Source organism: Oryx dammah, unplaced genomic scaffold (assembly GCF_014754425.2).
Source record: "Oryx dammah isolate SB20612 unplaced genomic scaffold, SCBI_Odam_1.1 HiC_scaffold_2, whole genome shotgun sequence".
Lineage (NCBI taxonomy): Eukaryota > Metazoa > Chordata > Mammalia > Artiodactyla > Bovidae > Oryx > Oryx dammah.
This window is the reverse complement of record NW_024070186.1, coordinates 153,450,985-153,471,653: the sequence shown is the minus strand read 5'-3', so window position 1 is coordinate 153,471,653 and position 20,669 is coordinate 153,450,985. Positions and strand designations below refer to the sequence as shown.

General features: G+C 49.6%; 1 protein-coding gene across 5 annotated transcripts; it reads left to right on the top strand.

The window, feature by feature from the left end:
• Positions 1-12,882, top strand: CFAP298 (cilia and flagella associated protein 298). Of its 5 annotated transcripts, none has more exons than XM_040228175.1 (7): positions 1-876; positions 4,049-4,216; positions 5,921-5,988; positions 9,105-9,263; positions 10,509-10,664; positions 12,183-12,278; positions 12,571-12,882. In XM_040228175.1, the coding sequence occupies exons 1-7, from the start codon at positions 738-740 to the stop codon at positions 12,679-12,681; spliced, it is 897 nt and encodes a 298-aa protein (XP_040084109.1). In that variant the 5' UTR covers positions 1-737; the 3' UTR covers positions 12,682-12,882. The 5 variants fall into 5 exon arrangements, with proteins under 5 accessions (XP_040084109.1, XP_040084118.1, XP_040084126.1 ...); XM_040228184.1 differs by having other exon boundaries at positions 12-876; positions 10,533-10,664; XM_040228192.1 differs by having other exon boundaries at positions 24-86.
• The last annotated feature ends 7,787 nt before the right edge of the window (positions 12,883-20,669 follow it).

The following is a 20,669-nucleotide window of genomic DNA, read 5'->3' as shown; positions in this document are numbered from 1 at the left end:
TTCCCGGAAGTGGAGACTGCGGAAGGCGGAAAGGCTGGCGAGGCCTGGAGCGGCGGTGGGAACACTGCTGTGGGGGCTCGGCGCCTCTGGGTGCCCGCCATCCCCTCCCATTCCCGGTCGAGCAACCTCCCTGACCCTCCGCTCCCAACTCCCTGGATGGAATCTCGGGCCCCCGGGGAGCCGACCGGGCGGCCAGAACTCCCCTCAGCCGGGTGGTCGGTTTGAGGATTGCCACGGCCACAGCCACAGCCACTTCCGGGAGCGGGGTCTCGGCGAAGTCGGCTCGGCCGGTGCGGGGGCCGGTCCGGGAGCCCCTCCCTGACTCTTTGCTCGGCTGCACCTACTGTCCCGGTAGTGGAGGGAGGCCCGGGTCCCCGCGCACCGTAGCTTCCCCAGCGTCAGGATCTGCCCTTGAGCCGTGGGCCACAACCCCCGCCCTCAGACCGCGTTTCTCTGTTGCTCCTGGCAACAGCCACTTCCGGGAGCGGGTGTTGTTCCCCCTCCCCCCGCCCAGACCGTGTTTCTCTGTTGCTCCTGGCAACAGCCACTTCCGGGAGCGGAGCCGTTTCCCCCCAGTTGCGGAGCTGTTTCCCCCCAGTTCCGCGCCCCGTCCCAGCACCGTGAGTGCTCGAACCCAGGGGGCAACCGTTAGTCGGTGATCTTCGCTGTCCGCCCGTGGGGGCGGGCGACCGCAGGCTGCTTGTCCCGGGCCTTCCGGCGAGGCTCCCGCGGCCACCATGGTTCTGCTGCACGTGAAGCGGGGCGACGAGAGCCAGTTCCTGCTGCAGGCGCCGGGGAGCTCGGAGCTGGAGGAGCTCACGGCGCAGGTGGCCCGGGTCTACAACGCGCGGCTCAAGGCTCAGCGCCTCTGCTCAGGTGCGGCGCCGGGCCTGGGAGGGGAGGAGAGAACAGGGCCCGCGGGGACGGGGCGAAGTTGGGCGGGACCCGCCAGGCCTCCTTGGGCCGGCTAGGGGCGACCGAGGGTCAGGCCGGTGAAGACTTTGCGAAGACGCGCAGCTGTCGGGCTTGAGATGGGGACCGCGGGTTTCCCCAGAGATGCTTCCAGGAGTGGCTGCACCGCGTGGGAAATCAGTCCTGAATATTCATTGGAAGGACTGATGCTGAAGCTGAAACTCCATTACTACCTGATGCAAAGAACTGACTCACTGGAAAAGAAAAGACCCTGATGCTGGGAAAGATTGAAGGCGGGAGGAGAAGGGGATGACAGAGGATGAGATGGTTGGATGGCATCACCGACTCAGTGGAGATGAGTTTGCGTAAACTCCGGGAGTTGGTGATGGACAGGGAAGCCTGGCGTGCTGCAGTCCATGGGGTCACAAAGCGTCGGACACGACTAAGCGACTGAACTGACTGCACCGCGTGGAGGGGTGCTCGGAGCAGACGGGACGGGCCGCTCCAGGGCCTGGGGAGTCGGGATTGGGGCTCTGTAAGCAAAACAAACCGACCTAAGTCCCGAAACCGAGGAGGGGGAAGGGGGGACGGGAGGTGGCACGGGAGAGAGCCTAGAGCCTGGGCCCCAGAGCAGGTGTAGGGGATCTCCACAAGTGTGAGAGATGGGGTGATCCCCGGGCCGCTTTTTAAGAGTGAGTGTTCTCTTTTGAGATTTTGGAGATGGAGCAGTCTCCGGGGAGGTTTGGGGGCGGGGGGGCGGGGAGCCACACAGCTTTGGGATGGTTTTCAAGGGCGAGAGACAGTAAGAGAGCCTCGGCGTCCTTGCCTCCTTCCGTGTTCCCTGCTCTAGGAAGCAGCCTGATCCTCACGTTACAGTGTTTTGGTCTGTGTTCTCTGCTCTAGGAAGCAGGCTGATGCTCATGTTACAGTGTTTTGGTCACTGCCCCCCGCCCCACCCCCACCCCCCGGAGCGGCGACGGCCAATGCAACTTTCCACCGCGCGGGAGGTGTTCCCTGGCGGAGCAGTGGTAGTTGCTATGAGTCGTGTCCGACTGTTTGCGACTCCGTGGTCTGTCCACGGGATTCTCCAGGCAAGAATACACTGGAGTGGGTGGCCGGTATCACAGGTGGCTGTTGAACGCCGCCAAGACAGTGCATTCTTTATTTCAATGCATTTAAATGTAAATTCTAGCGGTAACGTGCCTGCCAATGCGCAGGAGACGTAAAAGCCGCAGGGTTCAGGCCCTGAGCTGGGCAGAGCCCTGGAGGAGGACATGGCAGCCCACTCCAGTAATCTTGCCTGGAGAATCCCATGGACAGAGGATGCCTGGCGGGCTGCAGTCCATGGGGTCGCGAAGAGTCGGACACGACTGAAAGGAGTTAGCACTCAGAGCCTTGTCACGCTCCTAACTGTCGCCTTAGGCAGCACAGTTGTTAGTCCAGGTGTGATCCACGATGTGATTGTTTCTGTAACAGGTGATTTTTTGCACCATAGAGTACTCCTTAAGGATCATAAACTATCGGTTCCTTAAGAACTCATTTATGGGTCATACGTATAGTTTCTTAGTAAAATTTACCGACTCCAGGCCAAGCTCAATTAAGTGTTATTTTAAAATCAAAGCATCTGAGGGGAAAGGGGCCTCAGCTTCTTTTTCTGTGAAATTATCAGGTGAAATGTGGTGCTGATTGTTCAGTCTCATTAGTGAACGGGAAACCCATTCATTTAATCTGTGCTACCTGCTCAGTCGTGTCTTGACTCTTTGCATCCCCATGGACTGTAGCCCGCCAGGCTCCTCTGCCTATGGAATTTTCCAGGCAAGAATACTGGAGTGGGGTGCCCTTTCTTCCAGGAGAATCTTCCCAACCCAGGGATCCAACCCGCATCTGGCAGGCGGATTCTTTTCCTAGTAGCTCAGATGGTAAAGCATCCGCCTGCAATGCAGGAGACCTGGGTTCAGTCCCTGGGTCGGGAAGATCCCCTGGAAAAGGAAATGGCAACCCACTCCAGTATCCTTGCCTGAAGAATCCCACGGACAGAGGAGCCTGGAGGGCTACAGTCCATGTGGTCACCAAGAGTCTGACACGACTGAGAGACTAGCGCACAGTGTCACCTGTCTATAGTCCTTATTAATGGACCTGCGTTCAGGCAGGCTGTACCCAAAGACAAGGACAAATGAGGCCAGTTCCTTGTTCCCCACTTCCCTCATCCCCAGATACTTACAGTCGGGTTTGGAGAGAGAAACAATAAGTATCCCATAAATAGCCCATTAAGTTCGACCATTTGTTCCATCAGTCAGTTCAGTCGCTCAGTTGTGTCTGACTCTTTGCAACCCCATGGACTGCAGCACGCCAGGCTTCCCTGTCCATCACCAACTCCACTCATGTCCATCGAGTTGGTAATTTGTTCTATAGTATTTGTTCCGTAGTATTGTGTTATTACAGGCCACCTGGTGTCTTCTCAAAGTGCTATGAAGACCCCACATACCTCTTTCATTTGAAAGAAGGGAGCGAGAGAAGGAAGAAAGGCAATTTTGCAAGGTTAAAATGTGGACTCATTTTGGGGTGAATGTATGTGGAATAGGAAGAATAGCATGCATCTGAATAGTGACCATGATACTAGAAAATCGAGGTCTTTTCCTGTCTCTGCCACCGTGGAAGGGCTGCAGTAGTAGCAGTATGACCTGAGCAAGGTGATTCCGCTGCGAACTGGGGAAGATGATGGGTGGTGATAACTGTCTTGGCCTACCTCACAAGGAGAAATTGAGATAATCTATGCGAACGCACTTGCAAAACCATATGCCCTATGTGCGTATGTATTCAACCCGTCAGTGAATTTGAATTTATGCCTCCTGAGTGCCAGAAGGCATAACACACCACAGAGGATTGGAGCACAGAAACTGTAGCCTGTGACCAGTGAGCGAGCCCCCAGGCGCTCTGCTGCTGTTGATCTAGGCTGCATCGGTGAGCATTTGTCAGAGGTCAAGGACAGGTATGCCATAGCAAGTGACATCTCAGTGTCTGTTAAATAAAATAGCCAACGGGCCCCTGACCTCTAGGAAACTTCCATTCCAGTGACGTGTAAGGTGTTATAATAATGACTGTGATGCATATTGTCTAACTTCCTTTTGTTTTTAAGAAATGGAAGAATTAGCAGAACATGGTGTATTTCTGCCTCCTAATATGCAAGGACTGACTGATGAACAGATTGAAGAATTGAAATTAAAGGATGAATGGGGTGAAAAGTGTATCCCTAGTGGAGGCTCAGTATTTAAAAAAGATGACATTGGACGGAGGAATGGACAAGGTAATCCAGCATTTTTCTTCTCTGCGCATGCCTGAATATAACAATCAGTGTGAAAATAGTCTTCAAGTTTAAAAACTGACCTCAGTATTTCTATTCAAACTTACAAAATACTGTACCATATAACTCCTTGTTGTTTAGTTGCTAAGTTGTGTCGAACTCTTTTGCGACCCCATGGACTGTAGCCCGCCAGGCTCCTCTGTCCATGGGGTTTTCCAGACAAGAATACTGGAGTGGGTTGCCATTTCCTTCTCCAGGGGATCTTCCGGACCCAGGGATTAAACCTGGATCTCCTGCATTGCAGGCAGATTCGTTAGCGTCTGAGTCACCAGGGAAAAGCCCTCTTAACTCCTTGTAGCAAAACGCTCAGAGAAGGCAGTGGCACCCCACTCCAGTACTCTTGCCTGGAAAACCCCATGGACGGAGGAGCCTGGTAGGCTGCAGTCCATGGGGTCGCAAAGAGTCGGACACGACTGAGCGACTTCCCTTTCACTTTTCACTTTCATGCATTGGAGAAGGAAATGGCAACCCACTCCAGTGTTCTAGCCTGGAGAATCCCAGGGACGGGGGAGCCTGGTGGGCTGCCGTCTATGGGGTTGCACAGAGTCGGACACGACTGAAGTGACTTAGCAGCAGCAGCAAAACACTAATCCAGGGTGAATTAGATGGGGAAAAAGGCCTCTGTCTACTTGCTCTTACTAAGTTTCAGCTAGCTTTTAAATGTAGTAGATGAACCATAATTAATTACCAACTTTATAGGCAACAAATGATTGAAAATTGGCATTTTCATATCATTCAGTTTAATAGTCTAAGGGGATAATCGTTGAAAATGTATTGCAGGGTATGTTTTGTTACAGTTTGTACATCAGAGTTTATTTAGCGATTCTGTGTGGAAAGAGGAAATGAATGTCAGCCCAGCAGTCTCCACTTGAATTGACGACAGGCCTCTCTTGTGCAAAGCAATTTAGGACAGGCAGAATGCTGAAGAAATTAGTCTCCTTTTAGTATATGGTTGTTCGTGTGGGATTGGAGGGGAAAAGGGATGATAACCTATTTTGATCCCATATCCCTTTCAACCTGCATAAAAAGCTCCCTTTAAAGGATTATAATTGATCAGTTAACAAACACTTAAGTACCTATTATACCCTTAAAACACTCTTAAAAGCAAAAGAAAGAAAGTGTCCATGCAAAAGAAAGCCTTTGCATGCTCAGAAAAAAAAATTAATATTGAGGATAATAGGAATTTCTATTAATGGTATTTATTTTGCATTTTGGCCTAGAAAATAATAATAGTTGGTTGTCTTCCACATCTTTTCATACCTAAATCCATTCTCAATTTGGAGAGATTTTTTTTTGCTTTTTAGCTGGAATTGCATCAAAGAACTAAATCATGGTACTTATAAAAACAATTAACAGAACATTACCAGTTCACTATTCATCTTTAAATCAAGATTGTGTTAATCACTTTGTTTTAGTACAGTTTTGTATTTCTAGTATTTTCAGTGACTAAGTACCAGTGTTATTTATTAAGAATACCAAGTTTGAGAGATTTAACTAACTTCTGACAGCCAGCTTTCCTATGTCCTTTGCCTGGATTCCATTCTTGTACTTTCTGTCATCTCACTTCCTCCCTGACTCAGACAGAAGGGGTTAAGAAGAATCCTAAAGATGGCTGTTTCTCTCTCCCTTTCCTTTTTTTATTTTTAGCTCCAAATGAGAAAATGAAGCAAGTTATAAAGAAGACTATAGAAGAAGCCAAAGCCATAATATCTAAGGTTAGCTTCTTAAATGATGTTCTAAACCTTTTCTTTTGAAATACAGATTCCAAAAAGCCAGGCAGCTCTTTTTCATTCTTTCTTTTTCTCTCTTTCTCTTTCTGTCTGTCTCTTTCCTCCTCTCCCACTGCACCCCACCCCCATTCCTTCCAGAAGCAAAGGAAACAAACATGTTTAGAGTGGGCCTTAGCTTGTTTTTCCTTCCCTTTCTTTCCCGTAATCCTCTGAGTTTCTTCAGGGCAGATACCAATGGTTACTGGCTTGTGTAAAGGGGGCTCAGATGTGGATTGGTGTGCATATGATTTCGCTTCCTTAGCCGTTTTTCCTTTTTAGTTGAGCTATTCTTGATTCACAATGTTGTGTTACTTTCAGGTATACCACATAGTGGTTTTTTCCTTCCGATTATACTGAATATAAGTCCACGTGCTATTCAGTAAATCCTTGCTGCTTATCTGTTTTACGGGTCATAGTTTGTGTCCATTAAGAACTAAAGAAAGACGAGTAGGGCAGATGCGAATCTTGTGGCTGCTCACTGGATCTGCAGAATCTGATTGACACAACACGTGTGCCCTATGAGTTAGCTCTTTGTAATCATCTGAAGTACTTACACACAAAATACTTCATTGAAGGAGAAACATAAGTCAGACCGTTGACAGGCATAGGCTGTGAGTCTGGAGGACAGTAATTTAAGGACTTTTCAGGAATTGAATGGCTTTTATTTACAATGGTCCTTGCTCCCACCCTCCCTCCACCGTGGGGCTTCTTCCTGGATAACTGCTGCTTCTCCTGTTCCTCCCAGTGCCCTGGGTATCATTGTGATTCCTAAGCCAGCGAATCCTTTAAGTGATTCAGGGGAGCATGCTTTTCTGCCTGTCAATATAGGAAAGGATTCGGTTCAACCCAGGGTTTACAAAATGCATTTGGCTGCAGAGACTTATTTTTTTAAAGGATGAATGTGAAAGTCGCTCAGTTGTGTCCAAATCTTTGGGACCCCATGGGCTGTAGCCCACCAGGCTCCTCTATCCATGGGATTCTCCAGGCAAGAATGTTGAAATGGGTTGCCATTTCAGTCTCCAGGAGATCTTTCCAACCCAGGGATCGAACCTGGGTCTCCCGCATTGCAGGCAGACTGTTTACCGTCCGGGCCACCAGGGAAGCCCAGAAGGATAGATAATAACTAGTAACATGTAGTCAAGTTGGCCCATCCCAGAACAGGTGAGGAGAGCAGAGGCCTGGGCCCTGCTCCGCCCACTCCACTCCCCCAAGCCTCCTCCTGTGGAAATCCTTCCTGTGCGTTTATGTCATTTCTTCCCGTTGCCTGTGTGTATTTTTATATTGTCATTTCATAGTTTAGAGACAGCTTTCACAGGTCTTCCAGTCGCTTTTCTGCAGCAGTTTGCCCAAAGTGGCAGAGCCCGTTCGGCCAGGGTTCAATTCTCACCCAAGGCCCTTCATGTAGCCCCCACATGTAGCTGGCCTGGCTCCCACCTCCACGTCAGGGGGAGCTAGCCCCGTGGGTCAGAACACACAGCAGGAAGGTGGGCACTCAGATCCCAGCAGCCCCACCGTACAGCCCCTGGGCCCCGAGCCTCCGCCTCCATCGCTCAGGTTCCTCCGGGGGAGTGTGGAAGATGGTGGGACATCCAAGCCGGGGCCCCTTGAGGGTGGGCAGCGACATCTGTGCATTCATCCCCCTGGGGCCCACCCTCCGCCGAAAGCGGGAGCCCAGGACTTCGGGGAGTCTGGCATCCTTGACTTTGTCCACCGCCATGGCACCTGGTCAGGACCACCGCCCTTGGTATCAGTGGAGCTTTTGTAGAAAGTGACCCCCTGGCGCCCCTATCTGGGCATATTGAGGGGGGGTGGCGTCCTCTGGTCCGGACCCCCCGGGCTAGTGGACCCTCACACCACCCGTGGGTGCGGGCCCCTCCCGGGGAGGCCCAATACATGTGATGGGGGTTTCTGACTTGGAAACAATGTCATAAGCCGCCCTGGGAGTAGGTAAGGCAAGAGAGGCCCCCAGAACCTCAGGCCCGATCCTCCCAGGTTTCTGAGAACCTGGCCGCTGTTTAATTTCCCCCCACAGACCTAGGGGCCCCCAGTGGCCCCTGAGCTGCGAATCCAGAAGCCTCTCCCATCTGACTCCTGAATTGCATCTGACTTTGCACCACGTCCACGGGTCTCCTTTCGCAGCTTCTGGTTGCTGTTTTCTCTTCATCTTGCTGCTTAAATCCAGTGTTTCACCAAGTGTGTTAGCCTCAGCTCGCTTCTCTTTCTGTTCTTTCTTCCTTGGCATTTTATCTTCTCTGCCAAATACCAGCTTCCACTCTCTGCAGATAATTCTCCAGTCTCTGTCCTCTACCCCAGAACCCTTGTTTACTTGCAACCTGGGTTTCTTTCACCTGGAAGTCCAGCCAGCCCTTCAAACTCAAGTTTCCTAGGCCTGAACTCCTGGATTCCTCTGCCGTGTGTTCTATACCGGAGCTGGCCCGTCTTGCAGACTTTTCATTTCTGTTAACACAACTGCCAGTGTATCAGGGTCCCCTTTGTCACTGCCCCTCTGTCACCCGAATGCCTTGTCTGGTCCATGCGCTCCCACCATGCCTCTTGAATCCCAGCTGCTCCCCTCGTTTCCACAGTTACCACTTTGTTTACAGTCCCCCTGATAGTCTTTGTGTTCAGATGTCAGCTGGGGTGGGCCTGCAGTTCATTGCGGCTCTAACCCTGACTACCCAGCGCTCGCGCAGACACCACAAGCTAAAGCATGAGGTCCCCGACCAGACTTCCCTGGTGGTCCTGTGGTTAAGACTCCACGCTTCCACTGCGGGGGCATGGGTTCGATCCCTGGTCGGGAAGCTAAGATCCCGGGATTCTTGCCCTCGGAGAGTTCTCTGTGCTTCACCCCCTCGATGCTACTCATATTCTGCGTTATCACCGAGGCTGTGGCGGCCGTGGCTCAGCCCCACAAATAGATCAGAGTCATGTGGGTGGCAGCACCATCTGATTCTGTTTGCTGCTCCGGCAGCAGCTGGCCTGAGTCTTGTACCAGAACCTGATTGACGTCTGTTGCGCTGATTAGCCACGTCATAGATAACAGTGCCCACAACCACTTCCAGAAACAAGTGGAAGCCAACGTCTGCATGACCATGGAGATGGTGAACGATGCCTTGGACCAGCTTCGAGGTGCCGTGATGATAGTTTATCCCATGGGGTTGCCGCCATACGATCCCATCCGGATGGAATTTGAAAATAAAGAAGATTTGTCGGGGACTCAGGTATGTGGGTGGCTCTTGGGGTCTCTATAATGTGAGTTCATGCCTACCCCCTGCCCCAGGGCAGAAGCCGCTCATGTTTGACCTCATATTTGTCCTGATGTAGTTTTTGCTTCATACACAGCTTTCCATCTTGCTAGGCTCAGCTTCAGAGCAGAGTTGTGAATTCAGGGGAGGGCCCCAGAGGTTTGCTCCTGGTTCAGGGCTTGGCACACACAGGAACAGCAGAGGAGGGAGGAGCTGAAACTTTTCTCGTTTTCTTTGGGAATTGAGAAGCACTGGGAAGCCAGGAACCTCATTTGTGCATGTTTCTGCCAGATGTCTTGGTCCCATTGATGGAATTTTCTAGCCTTCCCTCTTGCTCCTGAATATTTTCCTAGCTTTATGCTTCACTTTCACTTGTTTTTCTCATTTATTCCTTACCCTGTGGGGCAATTTCTTTTCCTCTGAGCCATCTTAAATAGGCGGGAGATGCAGAAGCAAACTGACAGCCCCGTTATACCCACATAGATCCTCCTCAGCTTATGATGGGTTATGTCCCAACAAGCCTAACATAAGTTGAAAATATACCCTCAATATCATAGCTTAGCCTCTCACCTGCCTGAAATGTGCTCCAGAATACTTACATTAGCCAATAGTTAGAAAAAAATCATCCAACACAGAGCCTATTTTATAATGTGATTTACTAAATGCTGTACCGAAAGTGAAAAACAGAACTGTTGTCTGGTACAGAATGGTTGTCAGTGTATTGGTTGATTACTCTGGTGATCATAAGCTCACCGCCACGGCCCAGCATCCCAAGAAAATATCGTACTCTTATCACTAGACCGAGAAGAGATGAAAAGCAAAATTTGAAGTATGTTTTCTACTGAATGTGTATCCCTTTGACACCATCATGTGGTCAGTAAGTCACAGATGAAATCGTCGTGAATCGGGGACTTTTATATTTAAGCACCCAGCAGGATCCCTGTTTTCCTCCCTGGCCATAGTCTAAAAATCCATCTCAGAGGGATTTTACATCATGCATGGATGAGGGTGCCAGTGAGACAGGGATACCCCCACTTCCCAGAGCAGGAAGTTACCCGAGTCAGGGCGTGAGTGGAGACTGACAGGGAAGGTGCCCAGGCGAGCGAGGGCGGTGAGTGGGCACGGAAGCCGGTGCCCCCAGGGTGGGGAGGGCAGGGCGCCGGAAGCCTGTCTCTCTCCGGGAGGGCCACTGACCATGCCGATGCCCGGGAACCCTTAAAGCCCCTTTTCACCCGTGGCCCCCAGGCAGGGCTCAGTGTCATCAAAGAATCAGAGGCCCAGCTGTGGTGGGCAGCCAAGGAGCTGAGACGTACTAAGAAGCTTTCAGACTACGTGGGGAAGAACGAAAAAACCAAAATCATCGTCAAGATTCAGCAGGTAAGCGCTTTGACTTTAATGTGTCACTGTTGGGTTTTTTTAACTTACTTTCACACTGATAAAAATTTACGGTACATCTGAAAGATTTAACACTCCCGAAGCAGGCACTCTAATCCTGTTTGGTCCAGGCTTAAAACTGTCCTCTTTATGGAGCAATGGAAACTGGAAGGAAAGGGGGATCAGTTGACAGTACCTGGCGTTTGTTTGTTTCTTCCCAGTTGGAACAATGTATTATTTCCTTCTGGCGGGGCAGTGTCTTCACTGCTGCTCAGGGGCTTTCTCCAGCTGGGCTGAGCAGGGCCTTCTCACTGTGCTGCATGGGCTTCTCGTTGCAGTGCAGGGCTCTAGGCGCTCAGGCTCCCTATTTGCGGTACACGGGCTCAGTTGCTCGTCAGTGTGTGGAATCTTCCGAGACAAGGCCTCAACCTGTGCCCCCTGCCCTGGCAGGCGGATTCTTAACCCCTGGATGACCAGGGGAGTCCTGGAGTTCCTTTTAACTGGGGGGAAAGGAGAGTGTACCAAGATGATTTCAGCTTTAAAAAATAGGGCTTACAAGTAACTCAGAACGCTTCTGGAGATGAAAAATGCAGCCCCGAGCGCTGGTCTCAAAGTTTTCAGAGTGCTGATAGCCTGTGAACATGGTGGAGGGCTGGAGACCTGTAAAGACCTGGTGTAGATCTGTGTGCCTGCAGGCTGCTGTGTGTGTGCCCTCTCCTAAACCATTCCTCTAAAGTTTGGGGGAAACAGGGTGGCCTCCACGATTATCGCTACCCCTTCCCCACTAGGCCTGCGGTGGCTGGCTTGGGAATGGCTATAACCAACACACCCTCCCCGGCCTCCACTGTGAGGGCCCAGAACAAGAGTGAGGCTCCCTTGATGATTCGCTTTGGATAATGAGAGATGCATGACCTGTTTCAGATCAGTTCAGTTCAGTCACTCAGTTGTGTCTGACTCCTTGTGACCCCATGGACTGCAGCACACCAGGCCTCTCTGTCCATCACCGACTCCTGGAGTTTACTTAAGCTCATGTCCATTGAGTCGGTGATGCCATCCAACCATCTCATCCTCTGTCATCCCCTTCTCCTCCCACCTTCAATCTTTCCCAGCATCAGGGTCTTTTCAAGTGAGTCAGCTCTTTGCATCAGGTGCCCAAAGTATTGGAGTTTCAGCTTCAACATGACCTTGTTTAGCCGTCCACAAAGAACACTTTGGGCTTTGGGCTTCCCAGGTTGCATAGTGGTAAACAATCTGCCTGCCAGTGCAGGAGACCCAGCAGACAGGCGATTCCATCCCTGGGTCGAGAAGATCCCTGGAGTAGGAAATGGCAACCCACTCCAGTATTCTTGCTTGGAGAGAATCCCATGGACAGAGGAGTGCAGGGGGTCACAAAGAGTCAGACCCACTGGAGCACAGAACAACCACCGCAGCAGCAAAGGCAGTTGTAGGACGTGAGCTGTGCCCTCCCGGGTCATCCACAGAAGGCCTTCCACCACAACGTGCTGTCCCCTTGATTTTCAGAGGGGCCAGGGAGCTCCGGCTCGAGAGCCCGTCATTAGCAGCGAGGAGCAGAAGCAGCTGATGCTCTACTATCACAGAAGACAGGAAGAGCTCAAGGTACTGCAGGATGGGTTTTCAACAGAGTGGACACTGGGGTGTTCACCCCTCTCGCTCGTGCCTCACCCAGGCCTTGGGGCAGCTGGGGGCCGTGGGTCCTGCAGGATGTGGCGGGGGGGCCTTCGGAGCTGCAGCCTCACCAACGCCGTGGGGGCCCTGCCCGGCGTCCCCCTGCGTTAGAGTCTGGAGGTGGCCTGCTTCTCTGGGGAGGTGGGGAGTGGGGAGGTTGGTCGTGGATTCTGTAAAACACTTTCCTGGAATGCCCTCCTGAGCGAAACCCATGTGTTTCCAGAAGCTGGAAGAAAACGATGATGACTCCTGTTTAAATTCTCCGTGGGCGGATAACACTGCTTTGAAAAGACATTTTCATGGCGTAAAAGACATAAAGTGGAGACCCAGATGAAGTTTGCCCGTTGACAAAGCTCTCCAAAATATTAGCTCACCTTTCTTTAGGTAAAATAATAATAACCATAGCTTAAAACAAGACAGCTGCCACCCTTTGTGAACATTGTTGAAATCTCTAGTTTTCCTTTCAGTTTGAATTTTTAAAATAAAAGTGAGTTATTCAAGGTTTTGGAACATAATAAACACATCCTCAAAAGAATCTGGCTAAATTATTTTTATAATCTGTCTACTATTTGAGGCTTTTCCTTGGCTACATACTGGAGGTATAGTTTCATTTTTCCTCCCTGATTGTTTGATTTTACATTCTTAGGATGTTGAAGGTACCTTTTCCTCCACAGTGAGTCAGGGGTCCACTGTGATACTTGGCTGTCAGTGGCCACTAGAGGCCGCCCGATGCTGAGTCTTGTTGCAGAGACGGCCGTGATGGGCCAGAGGGTCTAACCATAGTCTCCCAGCTTCAAAGGTGAAGTTCTGCCCCAGGTTATCAGCCATGATAACCTGGCTGGCCTTGTCTTCCAGGTGTGAAGGCCACACCTGTGAGGGAAGTTGGGTGGCCAGAGCAGGCTAGCCTTGAAACAGGACAGATCCCTGTGTCATTTCTGGGCTTTTCCCGAAACCAAATGCAGACCCTGGTGACGGGTGGTTGTCCCCTGGGCTCAGCCTGCAGCTCCCAGCGTGCTGAACTTGGCCCCGAGACTTCCAGAGGCAAGCCGTGTTGGTTTGGTGGCCATCCGAGCCCTGGCTCATTCACCATCCCACCTGGCTTTCTGGTTTACCTTTTTGAGTTTTAAATTCACCCAACTCATCTCTGCAAGTGCGGACGCTTCAGCAGCTCAAGGACACCTCTCAGGCTCTGGTCCTGCTTCGTTTGGCTCATAGAGGACTTTTCTCCCAGCAGGAGGAAAGGCATCGTGCTCGCTCCGAGGAGGAGCAGAGTGACACGGATGCCCCCCTGCCCTGGTCTCCCTTGTGCCCACTGCTGTGCTGGTGCCCAGGGCGGGAGCCGGGACCCTCGGTTCCAGGCCTGGTCCCATAGTGTTAGGCGGGGACTGCCCCTGCTCTTCTCCACACGCCAGTGAGGCTCGCTCAGACTCTTGTGGGTTGCTGTTTCCTACTCCCAGAGCTGACTACCTATTCACATGTCTGCTGTTCTTGAGACCGCATCTTCTAAAGTGGCTTGTAACTTGACTGTACACCTTGTCTGTACCTTGCTCTTGATTAATGTCAAATTTTGTAAAATCAAGTTTGCATCAGTTTTCTTGTTGACTTCCATTCTTCTAATTTTTATTGAAGTATGCTTGACTTAAAAAGGTTAGTTTCAAGCGTAACGTTCATTATGATCTTAAATGTCTCCATGGAGAGCTTGTGTCCTTAGATGGTTTAAAGTTTGCAGTAAGATCCTGTGACTTCACTTGAGGAGCACCCGCTCTTGTCAATGTCTAGTTGATGTGCAGGCATGACAGCCACACTCAACTTGCAAATAAATGTTAAGCCACACGATCACAGTAGCTCTTCTTAAGAATCACTGTTTCCATGCCATTGCGAATTCCGGGCTTCCTTGGTGGCCCCGTGGCAAAGAATCCGCCGCCAATGCAGGAGACGTGTTTCAGCCCTGATCCGGGAGGCCCCGCGTGCCGCAGGGCCACTGGGCCCCGGGGCCACAGCCGTTTCGCCTGTTGCTCTGGAGCCCAGGAGCAGCATCTGCTGGGCTCATGTGCCCAACTGCTGGAAGCCACGCTCCCTAGAGCTCACGGACCTCAACTGGAGAAAAGCCAGAGCAGCTTCGGAGACCCAGCACAGCCATAAATAAATAAAAGTATTTTAAAAAAAATCACACCACACTCCTTTCATTGGATACTGACATGAAACGAACAATAACCTCTCTGCCTCATAACCCCCTGAGCTCTATCCATCCTGAAGTGTGGAAGTGAAAGTCACTCAGTCATGTCCAACTCTGCGACTCCACGGACTGTAGCCCACCAGGCTCCCCTGTCCATGGAATTCTCCAGGCCAGAATACTGGAGTGGGTAACTTTTCCCTCCTCCAGGGGATCTTCCCAACCCAGGGATCAAATCCAGGTCTCCCACATTGCAGGCAGATTCTTTACCAGCTGAGCCACAAGGGAAGCTCGAGAATACCGGGGTGGGTAGCCTATCCCTTCTCCAGCGGATCTTCCCTACCCAAGCATTGAAGCGGGGTCTCCTGCATTACAGGTGGATTCTTTACCAACTGAACTACCAGGAAAGCCCCCACACCACCACCACCCTGAGGTCTGTCCGCCCTGAAGTAGTTGCCCCTTAAAAGCACTGCAGCCACCCCTTCATGGTCGTCTGTCTATAACGAAATGAGGTGGGCTATCCCGGCTCGCTCTGGGCTTCTGTGGGTTGATTCCCTTCATGTCAACCCCTGAGGAAGCTGCTGGTGACTTCAGATGGGTCATTTTTGGTCATGTTGCTAGTAAAAGTGGAGGGGCTTCCCTAATAGCTCAGGGATCGGCTACCCACTCCAGTATTCTGGCCTGGAGAATTCCATGGACTTTACAGTTCATGGGGTCACAAAGAGTCGGACACGACTGAGCGACTTTCACTTTCACTTCAAGGGTAGAGTCAAGCGCCACGCCCAGGATGTCCCAAGAAATCAACTTAGCGGAAGTCATCTTGCCAAACAGCAGGCTATGAATCAGCTTAAGCATTAGGCCTTGATGTGACTTTTTAATTTTTAAATCCCATACATCTATGGATCAATATCAAGGAAACGCAGTATCAGCTGTCTGTTGGGGGGCCAGACTGGGTCTGTGATCTCATGCTACGTAACTTGTCTTCTCACACAGTTGTTTCAAGGAGACCAGGAATGCTCATAATAAAATTTGACACCACCCCATGCCCCTTCAACTGGCAAACTGAAACCCCAGGCAGTATTTCTGTCATAGACTTACCTTGTTCCTTGCCAACTGCTCTGTGAAGAAAGTGCCATCAAGCTTGGAATCAGCTCCCACAATCTTAGGGCACAGTGTTTTGTTGTTGGGCAGTCACTAAGTCTTGCCTAAGTCTTTGCAACCCCATGGACTGTAGCACACCAGGCTTCCCTGTCCTCCACTATCTTCTGGAGTTTGCTCAAACTCATGTCCATCGAGTCAGTGATGCCATCCAACCATCTCATCCTCTGTCATCCCCTTCTCCTCCCACCTTCAATCTTCCCCAGCATCAGGGTCTTTTCTAGTGAATCGGTTCTTCCCATCAGGTGGCCAAAGTATTGGAGTTTCAGCTTCAGCATCAGTCTTTCCAGTGAATATTCAGGGTTGATTTCCTTTAGGATGGACTGGCTGGATCTCCTTGCAGTCCAAGGGACTCTCAAGAATCTTCTCCAACACCACAGTTCAAAAGCATCAATTCTTCGGCATTTAGCTTTCTTTATGTTCCAACTCTCACATCCACACGTGACCACTGGAATAGTCTGTGTATACCTAGATGCTAAACAGTGTGCTAGTGAACTTCGGAAAGGGAAGATCCACAGAACACACATCCGTGAAGGGCCCAAACAGGGTGCCTTCACCAGAACAGGCGGACGGCAGCCATCCATTATTTTAGTGTCTGAGGCCAACAGTGATGGGACCATGGGTCCTAAGTCTGCTTTGGTTCACCAGCCACTGAAAAGGGGGGAGAGAGAATTGAGCCCTTTTTTCAGAGGGAGGGCCATGAGGCATGCAGGATTGCCCAAACAAGGGCTGAACCCACGCCCCCTGCAGTGGAAGCTCTGAGGGGAGTCTTAACCACTGGACCGCCAGGGAAGCCCAAGTGAGCCCATCCTCGAGGTGCTTTAAACAAATAGACACTTGGCTCGACTCTGAAACCACTGCCCTGAGTGATTAAAAACGAGTCTGGGGTTGCCTCCCAGCTGGAGGAGGGCCTCCAGCCTGCTGGGAGGCCTAGCACATGCTGGTCACAGGACTCTGCCCATAGGATTCTGGGCCACGCTCTCGTGGCAGAGGTTAGCAGATGAATAAATTCCCACAGGCTGAATCTCAGTCTATCATTCCTTTGAATAGATTGAACTCTGGGTTCAGAATAAGGAAACAAGTGCCACAGCTGTCTTGCTATTCCAGTCATAGGGCAGGATTCCAAGACGCCATGAGTCAGCATCATCACCAAATGCAGAATGCAAAGCGCCAAAAACCTTATTTGCGGTTTTGTCACTGAAACCCCTGATCCTACAACCGGCCTTGCTGAGCAGCTGTGTCCCTGCCTTGGCCCTGACCCCTCCCCTCTTTACACTGTGCCAGACCAGGGCTCTGAGAAACTGTGTGTTTCAGTAGTAAATTAGCAAAATAAAAAATGCACTCCTGCTGGGAATTCCCTGGAGGCCCAGTGGTTAGGGCTCTGTGCTTTCACTGCCAAGAGCCCACGTTCGATCCCCGGTCAGGGAACTAGGATCCTGCAAGCTGTGCAAGTCAAAGCTATGGTTTTTCCAGTGGTCATGTACGAATGTGAGAGCTGGGCCATAAAGAAGGCTAAGCACTGAAGAATTGATGCTTTCAAACTGTGGTGTTGGAGTAGACACTTGAGAGTCATTTAAAGGACAGCAAGAAGATCAAACCACTCAATCCTAAAAGAAATCAATTCTGGATATTCATTGGAAGGACTGATGCTGAAGCTGAAACTCCAATACTTTGGCCACCTGATGTAAAGAACTGACTCATTGGGAAAGACCCTGATGCTGGGAAAGATCGAGGGCAGGAGGAGAAGTGGACGACAGAGGACGAGATGGTTAGAGAGCATCACTGACTCAATAGACATGAATTTGAGCAAACTTCGGAGGCAGTGGAAGACTGAGGAGCCCGGCATGCTAGAGTCCCTGGAGTCACAGAGCTGAACATGATTTAGTGACTCAACAACAACAAAGCCACACCAAAAAAAGTTCCTACTGTTAGAATCTTATATTGAAACTGAATCAGTTGATTGTAAAATAAAAGAGAGGGAGGTAAAACTGCTAAGCGAGATAAAACTGTGTAAATCAGACCCCCAAAACTGAGAGCTGCTCTAAGTTTAGCTGTTAGACCCTCACAAACTGAACTCAGCTCACCTGAACAGATGTCTGCATTTTCTTGCAACTATTTCCAGGTCTGAAAATGCTTAGCATTTCTAGAGGTAACTCACTATTGATCTGAGGAGTGCTCAGGTGGTGTGGCTGTTGATTTTCCCTTGGAAGGTAAATCTGATTTAAGTCATTGAATATGGGATTTTATTAGCTTTACGCTAAAGGAACTGCAAGGAGATCCAACCAGTCCATCCTAAAGGAGATCAGTCCTGGGTGTTCATTGGAAGGACTGATGCTGAAGCTGAAACTCCAATACTTTGGCCATCTGATGCAAACAGCTGACTCATTTGAAAAGATCTTGATGCTGGGAAAGATTGAGGGCAGGAGGAGAAGGGGATGACAGAGGATGAGATGGTTGGATGGCATCACTAACTCAATGGACATGAGTCTGAGTAAACTCCAGGAGTTGGCAATGGACAGGGAAGCCTGGCATGCTGCAGTCCATGAGGTTGCAAAGAATTGGATACGACTGAACAACTGAACTGAACCGAACTGAAAGGAAGTAAAAAATTGACAAACATGTCAAAAAAATAAATGGCACAAATTGACCGTTGAAAAACTGAAAGTCATTCAGTCGTGTCCAACTCTTCGCAACCCCATGGACTCTAACCCACCAGGCTCCTCTGTCCATGGGATTCTCCAGGCAAGGACACTGGAGTGGGTTGCCATTTCCTTCTCCAGGCAACCTTCCCATCCCAGGGATTGAACCTGCGTTTACCTGCATTGCAGGTGGATTCTTTACTGTCTGAGCCACCAAGGTACAGAACTCACCGTGTGTAATAGATTGTCTACATCTTTTAAAGAAAACATTTTAGGGACAGGCATTTACAATGGACTATTTCCATCAGCACAGTAGAAATGAGGGCAGCAGGTTCTGTCTGTTCTTTGAGGCCTCCAGTCCTGTGTTTCTCAAATAGAAAATCTCCCCAAACCTTCGTAGAACGTTTTTCAAATAGGAGAGGATGTCTCCAGGAAGCGTGCTGCTGTGCGTGTGGAGCTGAGGTGTGTAGAGGCCCAAGCTACCCCCACCCCAGGGATGTACCTTCTAGAAGGGGGGTGGCACCCTTCCCCATAAGAAGGTCTGGAGACCGAGACGCCAACTTTGACCGGCAGTGTCAAATGGGCTGCAAGTAATGTTCTCACAGAGCTTTCCTCACTCCAGTGAAACTGGTCCTGTCTTCCCAAGGCCAGCTCACCCACCTGCCATCTTTGCACCATCCTCCCTGAGGCCAAGCGGCCACTTCCAGTCACCTGTGAGAACCGACCGACCTGGCCTGGTGAGGGCAAGCCCTACATCAAGGCCTGGGGAACCCAGAGCATCTTCCAGTCAGAACCCAATTATCAGGCTAACTTTATTTATTTTCTGTTACTTTTCCCATATAATTTTTCTAAGCCGACATGTTGTATTTTCATTTTTACTCACTTCAAGAAATTGTCTTTTTTTTTTTCTTTTAGCTGTGCAGCGCAGGACCTTGGTCCCCTGTTGAGGGATCAAACCCATGCCCTCTGCAGTGGATTCTTAACCGCTGGACCACCAGGGAAGTCCCTGTCTTTACTTTAAATGCCTATACAAGGGGACTTTTAACTCTGTGATTAATATGTGCTCAGTTTTCAAAACATTGGGGTAAAATAGGAAACAAGTAAAGAAGGAAATTAAAAATAATTCTAATACTACCACCTGGGGAGAGGATGTCAACTTTTTTTTATTTACTAGAAAAATGGAAATTTATCATGAAAGTGCAGAAAATAAAAATCATGATGAACCCCCAAGTACACACCATTCAATTTCAAAAGTGGTCAGTGTTTTGCTGATCATGTTCCCTCTGTCCTCCCAGGGTACCCATTCTGAGATCTGTCAGAAAAACTCCAAGATACCATTTTACTTCATCTGTAACTTTCCCTGCATCTAACAGATTTGCACATAGAAGAAAACTTTCACGAAGAAAGTTTTAAATTTCCTGAAGTATGAAAATGCAGCTAGCACTGTCCGACCACAGTGCAAACAAAACAAAACACAAACTTCCTAGAAATTCACATTAATGTCAAAACCAGCAAAAGGCCCTCCTCCTGTGCTTCCCTGGTAGCTCAGTTGGTAAAGAATCTGCCGGCAGTGCAGGAGACCAGGGTTCGATCCCTGGGTCTGGACAATCCCCTGGAGAAGGAAATGGCAACTCACTCCAGTATCCTTGCCTGGAAAATCTCATGGACAGAAGAGCCTGGTGGGCTGCAGTCCATGGGGTTGCAAAGAGTCAGGCACAGCTGGGTGGCTAACACTAACACTATAAGCTACTTGTGAGAGACAGAAGATTTTTCAAAATAAAGTTGCACAACTTCTAGAAAGTAATGGATAATGAAAAAGAACATGGTAATTTATGAGTCTGCTGAAGCAGGATCTAGAAAAATATACAGAACTAAATATCAGAAACCATAAAAATGGAAATAAATAAATCAATTAAACAGCTAAGCAAGGAACTAGAAAAAGACCAAGAGAGTAAAACACAGAAAGCAGAAAGAAAGAATTAATGAAGTTCAAACTAGAAATATAATGAGTTGTGTTCTTAATACATCCAAAAACAGTAGTTTTAAAAAAATCAACAAAATTGGAAAAATATTAGCTGGTATAATTTAAAAGAGGAAAACCACAAAACACAATGTTAGAAATGATAAGAGGAAAATAATTAAAGAGAAGAATTTTTTTAATTCAGCTATTATTTTTTACTAGTTTCAGTTCAGTTCAGTCACTCAGTCGTGTCCAACTCTTTGCGACCCCATGAACTGCAGCATGCCAGGCCTCCCTGTCCATCACCAACTCCTGGAGTTTACCCAAACTCATGTCCATCAAGTTGGTGATGCCATCCAGCCATCTTATCCTCTGTCATCCTCTTCTCCTCC

Bases quoted from the DNA above. Each gene is read 5' to 3' on its own strand.
- CFAP298 (XM_040228175.1), top strand. From the start codon at position 738: ATGGTTCTGCTGCACGTGAAGCGGGGCGACGAGAGCCAGTTCCTGCTG. The intron at 4,217-5,920 runs GTAATCCAGCAT...TTTTATTTTTAG, and splicing joins TGGACGGAGGAATGGACAAG to CTCCAAATGAGAAAATGAAG. The intron at 5,989-9,104 runs GTTAGCTTCTTA...AACCACTTCCAG, and splicing joins CCAAAGCCATAATATCTAAG to AAACAAGTGGAAGCCAACGT.